The sequence below is a fragment of the Ptychodera flava genome, chromosome 11 (genome assembly GCF_041260155.1).
Source record: "Ptychodera flava strain L36383 chromosome 11, AS_Pfla_20210202, whole genome shotgun sequence".
Taxonomy (NCBI): domain Eukaryota; kingdom Metazoa; phylum Hemichordata; class Enteropneusta; family Ptychoderidae; genus Ptychodera; species Ptychodera flava.
The window spans coordinates 5,391,212-5,405,252 of record NC_091938.1 but is presented as its reverse complement, the minus strand read 5'-3'; the positions used below and the strand labels follow the sequence as shown (position 1 = coordinate 5,405,252).

The window sequence follows — 14,041 nt, the reverse complement described above, 5'->3', positions numbered from 1 at the left end:
CACATCCGTCTAGCCAAGATATGACGTCGTTGATCATCCGTTGGAATGTTGCCGGAGAGTTCTTCATTCAAAATGGCATTACCTTGTACTGGAACAATCCGTCTGGTGTAACAAAGGCGGATATTTCACGAGCACGATCCGTCAGAGGGACTTGCCAAAATCCCTTCAGTAGGTCAAATTTCGTCACATACTTGGCTTTTCCTCGATCGATGTAATCATCAATCCTTGGGATTGGGAAAGTATCTGTCTTTGTTAACGTGTTTACTTTCCTATAGTCCGTGCACATACGATAACTGTGATCTGATTTTGGCACAAGTATGCATGGCGAACTCCAGTTACTTTTACTGGGTTCAATAAAGTCATTGTCCAGCAGGTATTTATTGTCCCCAATATCAACGTCGTGATATATGATGTTTGTCCTCGTTGGAACATCTTGAAACAGGTGTTTATATTCATGGAGCAGTTCTTTCACCTGTTGTTGTTGTTCTGGCTGGAGGTGTGCCAACTTTGTAGACTCCAGATTCTCCAGGATTTCTGAGTTCTGAAGCTTGACCAAGCCCAGCTTTGAATTTAGAGTATTTTCACTCAAGTCAGTTTCAGTATCGCTATCTTCATAATGGCTAGAGCTGACTGCACTGACAGGCTGTGTTATAGTAGGATTATCCCTATCCAAATATGGCTTAAGCATATTTATGTGACATAGCTGTTTTTGTTTTCGCCTGTCAGGTGTTTTTATGATGTAATTTAAATCGCTCAATTTCTTATCAATTAGATATGGCCCAAAGTAACGAGCATGGAGTGGTTTGCCAGGAACTGGAAGTAGAACAAGAATTTTTGACTTGGTTCAAACTTCCGTTTTGAGGTGTTTATATCATATTTGATTTTCATTGACTGCTGAGATGACTCAAGATTTCTCTGGCTAATTGACATGCCTTAGAGAGTTTTGTACGAAAATCAGAGACATATTGTAAAATATTCAGACAATCATCATCGTCTGATAGGAATTTCTCTTTGCAGAGCTTAAGTGGGCCATGGACTGTGTGTCCAAATACAAGCTCAAATGGGCTAAAACCAAGAGACTCTTGAATTGACTCTCTAACAGCAAAGAGCAGAAAATGAATTCCAACATCCCACTGCTTCTCTGTGTCAAAACAGTAGGTCCTAATCATGTTTTTCAAAGTTTGATGAAATCGCTCAAGAGCACCCTGACTTTCTGGGTGATAGGCGGATGACCTATACTGTTTAATGCCTAGCTGATCCATTACTTGTTGAAAAATTCCAGACATGAAGTTGGAGCCTTGATCAGACTGGACACATTTAGGGAGGCCAAATAAAGTGAAAAATTTGACTAAAGCTTTCACTATAGTCTTTGTCTTTATATTTCTCAGTGGTATGGCTTCTGGGAATCGAGTAGATGTACACATTATTGTCAACATGTACTCATTTCCTGATCTTGTTTTTGGTAGGGGCCCAACACAGTCTATAAGTATCCTACTGAATGGTTCTTGAAATGCAGGAATTGGCTGTAAAGGGGCCTTTGGAATGGTCTGATTTTTCTTTACCTACCATTGGACATGTGTGACAAGTTTTTACAGAAATGTGCTACATCCTGCCTGAGATTAGGCCAATAAAAATGACTGAGAATTTTGTGATAAGTCTTCCTGACACCTAAGTGATCAGCCCAGGGGGTTTCATGGGCCAGGCGCAATATTTCAGCACGATAGGGCTTTGGAACGACAATTAGATGTTTTATAGCCCAATCGTCATCAACCAAGACATCTGGAGGTCTCCATTTATGCATGAGAATACCAGATTTTGTATAATAGGAAACAGGACTATCTGAAGTTTCGCCGTTATCGTCTACCCTGTCAAACAAACACAAAATATCTGGGTCTTGTGTTGTTCTGCAATAAGATTTGATCTAGAAAGGTCTGACCTGGTCAGCAGAAGTTTTACTGGAAGTTTCATATCCACGAGGGATAACGGAATGATCCGTGTCAAACACCTGACTGAGAAAGGTGTCATTTAAGTCAACATCTGTGATATTATTTTTGAGAATATTTTGATTCTCAGAAGTTTTCTTTGACATGGCTCGAGTAATAGCACATGAAGGGAAAAGCCCGGAAATTCTTCATCTATTGGCTCTGAAGTTTGATCTAAACTAGGATTATCAGTCACAAGTGGATTAGTAATGACCTTGTCCCTAGCAAGGTTGTTTCCAAGAGAAGGTGAATCCCTTCAAAAGGCAAAAAAGCCTAATACCTAAAGTCACAGATCCAGAAACAAAGTCCGAAGACAAATATACATTATGGAGAGGAACAGGGATGTAGTCATTACAATCTACCCCTTAATAAGAACTTTAGAACCTGAAAATGACTTTTCAGAAAACGGCAGGGTATCTGCCAACAAAAGAGATTAGGAAGCCCCGGTATCTCTTAAAATTTTGACAGGGGTAGCGGAGAAAAATCACTAGAAAGTGATATAAAGCCATCGTGAATAAATGGTTCAAAAATACCCATAATGCTATCTTGAGAAGAATTGACCTTGACCTCATTAATTGGGGATAAGATAAGAGGGGTTTAACCTCAGAAAATGTGTTGCACACACTATTAGACTCTAATTGAGTGATGAAGAAATAAAGCCGGCTGGCTTAGATCCACTTTAACCACTTTGACCTTCACGTTTTCTTTTCAATTTGAAACAATCTGACACTAAATGGCCATCTTTCTTACAATAGTTACAAGAAAGTGTACCAAACTGTTTGTCAGAAGGAGATTGAGACTTGGGATCTGATGATGTGGGCGTGTTACTTGGATTTTGTGAACTGTTGTCATTTGATTTCCAACTCTCCTTTGAAAAATTCTTGGATGAAAAGGAGGAGTTAAATTTCCCTGCATTGTTTCTGTATGAAAAGGACTGGGATGGTTTGCTGAGAAGGGAAGATTTATGGGTCAATGAATAATCATTGGTCAAACGTGCAGCAATCTCCAATGTACCTGCCTTTGTTTATTGATGAATGTCTTGATGTCACTCCGGATGCACCTTTTAAATTCCTCAATCAAAACAAGTTGTCGTAATTTTCCAAAATTCTGACTGACCTTTTCAGAAGAACAACAACGATCAATCAGTTGTTCTCTTGTTCGAGCAAATTCAACATAAGTTTGATCTTTCACCTTCTCACAATCCCTAAATTTCTGACGGTAAGCTTCAGGCACCAACTCATAGCCCTTGAGAATTAATTCCTTCAGAGAATCATAATTTGAAGCCTGCTATACTGACAACTAAATGTAAATTTCTCTGGCTTACCCATCAAAGCACTTTGCAAAAGCATAGACCAGGACTCCTAAGGCATTCAGACTCTGAGCGATTTTCTCAAAATGAAGGAAATTTTGTCAACATCCTATTCTTTGAAAAGGGGAACTAACCTGAAATGCTTAGTGATGTCAAATCAAATAAAGTCCGACGCAGAAATCTGGACACAGAAGCCAAGGCTAGGCCGAGCGCCAGCGGTAGGCGGTGATGGAGGACCGCTGAAAATGTAGACAGATCTTGACTCTGTGTTTAGGCGGCAACCTTGAAAAAACACTGATCGATCTTGCCTCTGTTTTGTGGGCGGGGACTCGCGCCGCCTTGAGGTCACGAGTAGATTTGACGTCCTTTGCGATGCACTAGCACGGCCAAACTTTCAGAGCATGTTGCCGTTGTAACTGCCGTGGAAAACAATAAAAGTCCAACGCAGAAAGCTGGAGGCTGAAGCCCAGGCTAGGCCGAGCTCCAGCGATAGGCGGCAATGCAGGACCGCTGAAAATGTAGACCGATCTTGCCTCTGTGTTTAGGCGGCGACCGGCGCGGCGTTGATGTTGCAAGTAGATTTGTCGTTCTTTGCGTCACGCTAGCATGACCTAACTGTCAGAGCATGTTACCAGCAACACTGCCGTGGAAATCAATACAAGTCCGACACAGAAAGCTAGAGGCTGAAGCCCAGGCTAGGCCGAACGCCAGCGGTAGGCGGCGATGCAGGACCGCTGAAAATGTAGACGATCTTGCCTCTGTTTTGTGGGCGGCGACCGGCGCGGCATTGAGGTCGCAAGTAGATTTGTCGTTCTTTGCGTCGCGCAAGCACGGCAAAACTTTCAGAGCATGTTACCAGCAACACTGCCGTGGAAATCAATAAAAGTCCGACGCAGAAAGGTGGAGGCTGAAGCCCAGCTAGGCCGAACGCCAGCGCTAGGCCGCGACATCTGACACCTTGAAAAACGCTGACCGATCTTGCCACTGTTTTGTGGGCGGGGACTCGCACGGCCTTGAGGTCACGAGTAGATTTGTCCTCCTTTGCGATGCACTAGCACGGCCAAACTTTCAGAGCATGTTGCCGTTGTAACTGCCGTGGAAATCAATAAAGTCCGACACGGAAACCTCCAAGGGTGGCGGTGGCCGGGTCGGCCTTGAGCGCTGTGCTCGTCCTAGGCTCGGTGGGAGAGATGCGTGGCACCCCGCGAGCACCTTGTCGCGACCGTGTAAGAGTTGTGAGAAATATTGCCCTCCACACTGGTTCACGCCGAGACCGTCACATTTCTAATCTTTCTTTCATTTCTAATTCTCTTTCTTTCATTTGTAATTTTTCCTTTTGTAATGCCTCTCTTTTTCCATCTGTAATTCTAAGTTTCAAATTTGCCTGTATTTCTAGTTCCAATTTTCTGAGTTCAAGGTAGACTCGGGCTCATAATCTTTCAACGATGGATTCCTCAATTGGCCTAAATTAACTAAATGTTTTGCAATATGGTACTGTATTTCCCTCTTGCGCATAGATCTTAAGTTAATAAAGTCTTTTCTGTTCTTGTTCTCGACTAACACGGAATTTTCAATATACCTGTGAATTTTAAGAAAATTTGCCAGTGTTATGAGGTCGTCTTTTCTGAGGGAATCAAATGTGTCCTGATGAAGGTCATCCATTTCCTCTGGTGTAAATTCCGCCATGATTAAATTTGTTACGTACAGAAAACGAACAAAAGGTTGAACTCAGCAGTTTCCATGTAAAACGAAATTTATTACGAAAATAAAACTAATTGCTAAGTCAGGGATAGAATACAAACTGTAAAAGTGTACAGACTACTTATCTCAGCTGGGACGGCAAAGCTCCAGTCTCAGAGTTGTAACAGTCGGTCGGATGAATGAACAGTCCTTTGGCTTGCAGGCTTGAAGTTGCACAAAGTCCACAGTATAAATCCAGCGTTGGCAGTGAAGGTCTTGAAAGTCTTGAAATTAATACTGCTGGAGTTTCCAAAGACTTGAAATAACACGCAAGAGACACGATCCCAAATGTCTGACTGCAAGCCTGCTGTCCCAGTATTTATACTCGTGTGCTTACATAAGCATATAAGAACAATCTAGAACTTTTATTGACATGCTAATTACTGTTCTAAAATTATCTCTCTTGCACAACTAAGTAAATTTCCAGAACATTCCAAACATGACTAATTGAATTCAAGGTTGTGAGGTCATTAAGGGCAGTGACCTTGAGAATGTTCTAGACTAATTGAACTTAGGTCATGATGAGTGTGGGAAAATGACATACATAACACAGGCAATACACCAGTTACTGAAATAGGTTTCGCACCTGAACGTCCATAAAATGTAACGTTACATGAATGATATAGGTAAACAGCTGAATGCAGGCACAGAAAGCCACATTAATTCATCTGGTAAGATTACACCACACACACTCACACACACACATACACACACACACACACACACACACACACACACACACACACACCACACACACACACATTCATACTGAGCCGGCCTCATTACATTCATATATGTGAATCATTCTACCTTTTGACATAATAAAGAAATTTCTCAGCAGTTTTGAAAGTGAGAAACGTTTGTTAATTTGCTTTGCGATAGAAAAAGGTCGAAGATTACAAAAAAACAAAGATAACCCATCATGGAATTCTAATCATTTTGTTATAATTACCTGAACGCTCGAAATAATTACTCACACCTGACATGTCAATATTCACCGTTCAAATGTTTCACCATATGAGAGATCAAAGTCGATTTCAAAAATACAGTAACCGTAAAACATTTGACATAAATCATTAACATATCGTCGTGTTAATTGTTTTTAAGGTGGTGTTTGTTGCTAGATCCTAATAAGAGTTCATTAGAGTTCGTCAAATATTACCCTGCACAGAGTCCTCGATGCTTGGAATTCCGATAACGAATCTCATGGATATCTTCACTGAAGAGGCAGAAGATACGCACCTCGCTGTGCCTGATCGGCCTTCGTTGTCTGTTTACGCTGATCGATTATCTCATTTTGTCGAAATGTCGTCAGTGTTCTAAGTTGTTCTTCTCAGTTGACGACATTCGGACCTCGTCCCCGACTTTCAATTGACCGGTGAGCCTTCAGTGTCCGTAATTTTAAACGAAAACAGTTCTTGCAGGAGTCTTAAGACTTATAGACGAATTCCAAGCATCATTTCGTCGTAATCAAATCTTTCGTCGTCGATGTCACGCGGTTGTTGCCGGGTCTTCGTGTCGTTGTGCACTTTGCTTTGTATTCATCGCATTCCCAAATCGCATATTACATTTTCATTTGTAGTTCATAGAAGGACTTGCTCCCATCGAACCAGATGTCTACCTTCGTACTGGGCTGCATCCATCGTGCTGCTCATTCTTCCGCAAGCTGTTAACTTTTCTAACTAGAGCGTGCCCTATATAAAATACCCGGATTCTCCACCGTGTATTACAGCTCACCGTCTCCCTTTGTGGGACAGCTAGCAAGAGGAGGTCGGGATACAGAAACATCGTAGAGGCTCATAGTCTTCAAAGATAATACAGTTTATTTCTTATACAAAGATGTTGAATAATGCAAGGTGTTGTCTACCTGCTCCCCTCTACCTTTTGTGCTATTCGTAAAGACACCGCCAATATACAATCTGTACAGTGGTTATTTACATAAAATTACCATCTCATCATTAGTGTCCTTTCCCTACTAATGACTTACTTATGGAAAAGGCTCACATCAACGGACAAGACCATAAACACTAGAACAATTACTTAGTTGTTTCATTTCTCACAGTCCGTATTGCCATCACACACAGTTCACAATTCTGTATTGCTCTCACCGGGGCCGGTGGATTGTTAGTTTAGCTGTTAATAAAGTCTTCTTCATACCAAAGTTAGTATTATTTGAATTGAGTGTCCAGCATTTTCTGCGTTGATGACATATATCACGCTATATAAGACTATCTTCACCTGTAATATCACACTTTCAGAAACTTAAGTTTTAAGATACACTTGTTTCCCAGGGTACTGACTACTGTTGGGACTTGTGTACGGTAACGGCCTCCTTCTACGGTCACTACTGCTTTGCTGACCCCTTCTCTGACGTTTGCAAGTATTGAAACCAAATCGTATTCGTCAGAGTGTTGCTGCAATTGATCAACTAACGTCTTTATGTAGTAACTTCCTTGTCCGGTATTTCTGTAAGAAACATATCCTGGTACAGTAGAATAGCCGATGACAAAATCTGCTTCGTTTGGGATCAGATTATTTCCAAATACAGCATCAGTAGACGTCACGCCTCCCATAGACATTTGTCCTTGACACGCCTGAATGAAAAATAATTTGGGTTTTCCGGCCAACGTTTTGCAATGATCAGCTGAAAAGTGTTTAGTAAGATCTCTTATCTCAACACTCTTACTATCAACGCCATAAACTCTGCCCTCTGATCCATGAGACAACACACAAAAGACAAAACAGTCGAAATTTCTATGGTCTTCCAAACTAAAGGTCTTCACAACACTTTCCATGTCACTTGCACCCAGGTCGTTGTAGATGTGAACACCGAAATGAAGTTTCTTAAGCAAGGCATGGAGATTATCTGGAAACAAAAAGATATATAGAGCTGCGAAGTTGTGGAGAAGCATCGGCATTTGTGAAAATGTAATACAGCGCTAAAATTATGTCGAGAGTGTATATTACGTATGTGTGACATAAGAGTTGTTTCCTCTTGCAAGCGCTAACCGTATTGAGGATATTTTGTAGCTTTAATAAATGAGTCGACACGATACATTTAAATTGTTGTAGTCGGCTGCATTTATGAAAAAAAAGGCCTTACCCCAAAAAATTGCTACAAAAGGTTTCTCAACGGTTTTTCATAGAGTCAAATGTGCTTAATAACATAGTAAAAGTCTACCAAAATCTGACCACCGGAAACGCGTCATTTTCAAGATGGCGTCCAAGATGGCCGCCATATACTTAAAATGGCCATAACTACTTAAATATTAAACCTAGACTAGTGATGTCTGTGTCTACCACCATGTTTTAGTGGTTTAGGAATCCAACTATCATAATTAGATTATTGGCAAGTGGTCAAAAGTCCCAAAATTTGCATATTTGTACATGTATTAAAAATAATCACTGCCACATTCTTCGTCCGGAACATGTTGCTCATGTGGATTTTCACAATTTCAAAGGTTATTTTGTGTACAGGTAGATGCAGGGGCTGAGATGTGACGTTGTTCAAATTGACGTCAAAAATGTGCAGATGAGGTAAGAAAAAGGAAAATCCTGCAAATGTGTAGGAGTGGTGGCATGCCAGTGACTGAAACAGGCTACTCCATTGACCTTGAGTCATTTCCTGTCATTGTTTATGAACTGTTACATATTAACAGACCTGCTTAAACTAAGAGGGACTAGCTGTTTTTGCTATGCATGTTGCTAAAGTTGACCTCCAGTACCTAAAGTTTCAGACGTTATTTACTTTTGTCATTCTTGTTTTTCTGGTTTATATATTTCTTGTTGTTTTTCTGGTTGTACTGTGCAGAAATCATTGTCATAACATCAACGTAGAATTTTCCTGCACTGAACAGATAGAAACAACATTTATTGTTGATCTTTGGTACCCATACTGGTATGTACCAATTCTGATCAAATGTGACCGACACCGTATAATTGCGGTATTTTTATATTGTCGGTCTTGTAATTTTTCACTAAATTGTGTGACTTTCTGTGTAAAATCGGTTTCGTTGTTGCATGTTCTGATGTATCGTAATGTTTCACCTTTGATCAGACCTTTGAATGTTGCTGCCAGATGGCATGAGTTTCTTTGTAAGAACTGGAATGTATCTGTTGGATTTATGTGTGTCTTGGTGTCGAGAATGTTCTTTTTGTTGTATCGACGACCTTTGTAGATAGTCAGGTCTAAATATGTGATTTCTTGAGAGGAGCTTTCAAACGAAAATTTGAAAGTAGGATGCATTTTGTTGATGTTTGATATGAATTCATTGAGTTCGTGTTGTGTTCCGATGAAAATCAGGAATACTTCGCCCTGAACCTCAGCCAGGTCGGTATTTGTTGTTGTGTTTCTTTATTATTCTCATTTCTGTCTCGTGAAATGTAATATCTGCTATTTCCAGCGACGAGGGAGACCCCATAGAGCATCCCATATTTGCCGGTAGAATTCATCGTTTAATTCAAATGTGTTGTTTTTTAAGATTATTTTTAGCAGAGCTATCATGTATTTTGTTTGTGGCTGCTTGATTATGTATTGTTTGATGATCTTTGATAACCGTACAACACCCATTCAAAATGAACTCAAAATGGATCCCACATACAACTGAGAACTAAAAACTAGAAAATTATTTGGAAGCGACAAAATTGGCTATTGTTAACACACCTATTCGAAACACAAAAAACAACATGGCACATGCAGAACAAATAGCGTTGAAAACGCTATCGAAGAGCAAGAAGATAACCATAAAACCGTTTGATAAAGGACGGGGGACAGCAGTTTTAAACACAGATGATTACATAAGAGAATGCCAGCGTCAACTTAGCGATCAACGATATACACAAATTGGAACAGATGACACAAACGCTACGATAGAAGACATACACCAATCTCACAACAGAAATGTACAATGAAAAACACATTGACTATCCCATATTTTAATATTTGAATCAGTCACTAGAGAAATAAGAACACCACTTTGGTACCTTCTACCGAAAATACATAAAATGCTGCCACCAGGAACTAAGCTTGTAGGGCGGCCAATTGTAAGAGGATGCTCCAGTCCAACATTTCACATATCATAATTCATTGACCACTTTCTCAAACAAATCGTCAAAGAAACAACCAACATACATCAAAGATACAACAGCTTTATACGGAAAATTTAGGCAATCAAAGTTCCGGCCAATGCGACACTAGTAACACTAGATGAAATTTCAATTTACACAAATACACCACATAATGAGGCAGTTGAATCAGTCGGCAGAGCATTAAATCAGGAAAGATCATCAAACAATTACATAATCAAGCAGCCACAAACGAAATACATGATAGCTTTGCTTAAAATAATCTTAAAAAACAACACATTTGAATTCAACGATGAATTCTACTGGCAAATATGGGGTGCTCTATGGGGTCTCTCTCGTCTCCGAAAATAGCAGATATTACATTTCACGAGACAGAAATGAGAATAATACAGAAACACAAACAACAAATGCCGATCTGGCTGAGGTTCAGGGATGATGATTTTCTGATTTTCATCGGAACACAACACGAACTCAATGAATTCATATCAAACATCAACAAAATGCATCCTACTTTCAAATTTTCGTTTGAAAGCTCCTCTCAAGAAATCACATATTTAGACCTGACTATCTACAAAGGTCGTCGATACAACAAAAAGAACATTCTCGACACCAAGACACACACAAAACCAACAGATACATTCCAGTTCTTACAAAGAAACTCATGCAATCCGGCAGCAACATTCAAAGGTCTGATCAAAGGTGAAACATTACGATACATCAGAACATGAAACAACGAAACCGATTTTACACAGAAAGTCACACAATTTAGTGAAAAATTACAAGACCGACAATATAAAAAATGAAATAGAACGCATTATCAGAGAAACAGATCATAAAAGCAGAAAAAGACAGCTTGAACAACAAAAAGAAAGAAAGAACGCCACCAACAATACAGTAGTCTTCATAACAACATATAGCCCGTACATCGAAACGACAAAAATCAAGCAAGCCCTGACAGAAAACTGGAGTGAACTTGAAAAAGACAAAACACTAAAAAACTGTTCCAAAATCAACCAATAATCGCATATAGAAGGAACAGAAATATAGGCGATACACTTATAAGCGCCAGACTTCACAAAAGCGACAACAGCTCGAACTCAGGTTCACACGAACCTATACAAACACATCAAGACCAACCAGTAGACATTCTAGCTCTCCTACTTGAACAAGAAACGGAAGTGGAACAACATACTACCAAATAAAAACAATCAACCTATCAACACGGCTCACCGATCAAGAATGCATTTTAAGCGACTGATGAAGAAAACTATGTTTTGGAAACAAAGCACCAAAGGATCGCAGTGTCACAGTAGTCTCTCCGGGAGTAACATCAAGACACGTAGATTACGGGTACGTCTCGCCATGGCTAAGCAACACTTTACTTAAAACAGCCAACATGACATACACATATATTATACACAATTTCATACACAAAACGCAAACAACCCAAATATGAAAGATGTTTGGAGTTGATTTCCCTTTACTACCTAACCTCGGAATTGTGAAAATCCACATGAGCAACATGTTCGGACGAAGAATGTGACAGTGATTATTTTAATACATTTATGAATATGCAAATTATGTGACTTATGACCACTTGCCTATAATCTAGATATAATAGTTGGATTACTAAACGACTAAAACATGGTGGTAGACACAAACATCACTAGTCTAGGTTTAATATTTAAGTAGTTATGGCCATTTTAAGTATATGGCGGCCATCTTGGACGCCATCTTGAAAATGACGCGTTTCCGGTGGTCAGATTTTGGTAGACTTTTACTATTTAATTAAGCACATTTGACTCTATGAAAAACCGTTGAGAAACCTTTTGTAGCAATTTTTTAAGGGTCAAACCATATTTTCAGCCGACTATTGTGTGAGTGGTGATGTAGTGATGATAGTGTTGATGCAGTGGTGTCCCTGTATGGGGTTGGTCGCTGATGGAAGCGGTGCACGTACTGTGCCTACATATTTTACCTTTATCGTATTGCGTGCCCTCTCTGTTTTCAGATGGTCGATCTTGAAACTTGTAATTATTAATTATCACTGCTTGTCCACGAGGCTTTCTTTCCATAGGATATTTCCGATACCAGACATTGGTTTTGCTACGGTTGCCGTCTTCGTCCTCCCGGAACTTCAACTTCTTTGCTGTGTTGTCGCTGCAGCTGTTGTAGTTTCATTTGCTGTTGACGCTGACGTTGCAGTTCTTCCAAATTCTGTTTCTGTTGTTGCGGCAACGTTTCACCGGATTTCTTTGTTAGGAAACTGCTTTGTCTCTGTTCCGTCGGCGTCGTCGCCTGAAGAGGATATGATAAACTTGAAGGTTGTGTCTGTTTCGTTTGTGGCGCAGAAATCGAAGAAGTCGAATACAGCGGTGCTGACATTACTCGTTTCCCAGGTGTCAGTGGCATTGCGTCAGTTCGCGCAGCTGTATATGATGATGGTACGCTCGAAAGTGGCGTTTCCAAACGCTTGGCTTCACTCTTTCCAGCCTGTACGTTGCTTTGCTTTGTTTGAAATATCGATGCAATCGAGCCCCCGTAAGTTGGTGTCGTGGTTTGTTTTGTTCCACTTTTCTCAACCTGTTTATATGTCGTCTGCGCTGGACCCTGATAATTCAGCGAACTTGGCCGTGACGCAAGTTTCAAATGCTCCATACCTGTAGTCGACGTGGTTTGCTTTGGCTGTAGATCAACAGACCGCTTTGGCTGTGACTCAACAGGTTGCTTTTGTCCGCCCGTTGCGACTGGAGCTTGACTTATTATGCTTTTAACTTTTGATGGTTTGTTTTCACATGCCATAGACTTCCCCTTACAGAAAGGATTGTCGTCTAAGTCGATGGTCTTCAATTTCGAAAGCTTCTTCATCACGACCGGTAAACTTGTCAGTTTATTCTTGTTTGCATAAAGTACTTCGAGTGGGGAAAGATTGCCGATACTTTCAGGAAGTGAGGTTAGCTCATTGCAAGACAAAGTGAGTTGTTTGAGATTTGAAAGTTCACCAAGGTTGTTCAGCCCATCTGAAATTTTGCACCAAACCAGACTCAGTACCTTTAAGGTCTTGATTTTGAAGATCACCTTGGGAAACATGCTGAGATTACAGTTGTACAGATAGAGTTCTTCAAGAGGCAGTGTTATCAAAACATCATCTGGTAAACTGGTGACACGAAATGGCAAATCCTTGAACCCAAAGTGTAATCTCTTCAAACTTTGGATGCGACATATCATTCTTGGAAATGTAGGTGTACCACTCTTCAATAGATTAACCTCCTGCAGTTGACTGAGTTGCACGACATTGTAGGAGATAGATGTGAAGGAATTCGATTCCAAATTTAATATTTTCAAGGATTTCAGTTGGCATACAGCATCAGGAAAGATTTGCAAATTGTTGTCTTTCAGAGAGAGTTCTTCAATCACTGTCAATTCCTTCATCTGTGACGGTATGCTAGTTATTTTATTCAGCGACAAGTCGACAATTCTCGCATCTTTGTGTTTCGTCCATAATTCATCAGGTACCGATGTCAATGTACAACCATGTGCGTCATACTTCTTTTTCCTGTCGTCCCAAAATGGTTTCCTTGCCATTGTAACTCTGGTTACTCTGTGAAACAAGAGTTTGCTGAAGGTCAGAGAAAATACGTTTCCCATTTCATTTTTTCATTGAGTAGAATCAAGACTGAATTGTCAACTTCTCAATGTTGTCTTGTCAGTTTAGATATGACCCAAAATGGATCTTTACGGTATATTAAATAACAGCTTGACTGTCATGAGCTTCAACCATTTCATGTCATGTACAGAGTCCTACTGATCTTTTCTTCAAAGTCCATGTCACGGTGTCGTTACCCAGAATATTTATTTGCATCAACACGTTTTTTACAAGTGCTCCAAGTTTGTGGGCATGTAAATATCAAAATATGATAAACGG

General features: G+C 40.1%; 1 protein-coding gene across 1 annotated transcript; it reads right to left on the bottom strand.

Annotated features, from left to right (window-relative positions):
* Nucleotides 1–4,870: 4,870 nt before the first annotated feature.
* Nucleotides 4,871–13,702, bottom strand: LOC139144601 (ras guanine nucleotide exchange factor V-like). The gene is made up of 2 exons (XM_070715315.1): nt 12,095–13,702; nt 4,871–7,897 (listed from the first exon to the last, which is right to left on the bottom strand). The coding sequence occupies exon 1, from the start codon at nt 13,699–13,701 to the stop codon at nt 12,223–12,225; it is 1,479 nt and encodes a 492-aa protein (XP_070571416.1). The 5' UTR covers nt 13,702; the 3' UTR covers nt 4,871–7,897; nt 12,095–12,222.
* Nucleotides 13,703–14,041: the final 339 nt, after the last annotated feature.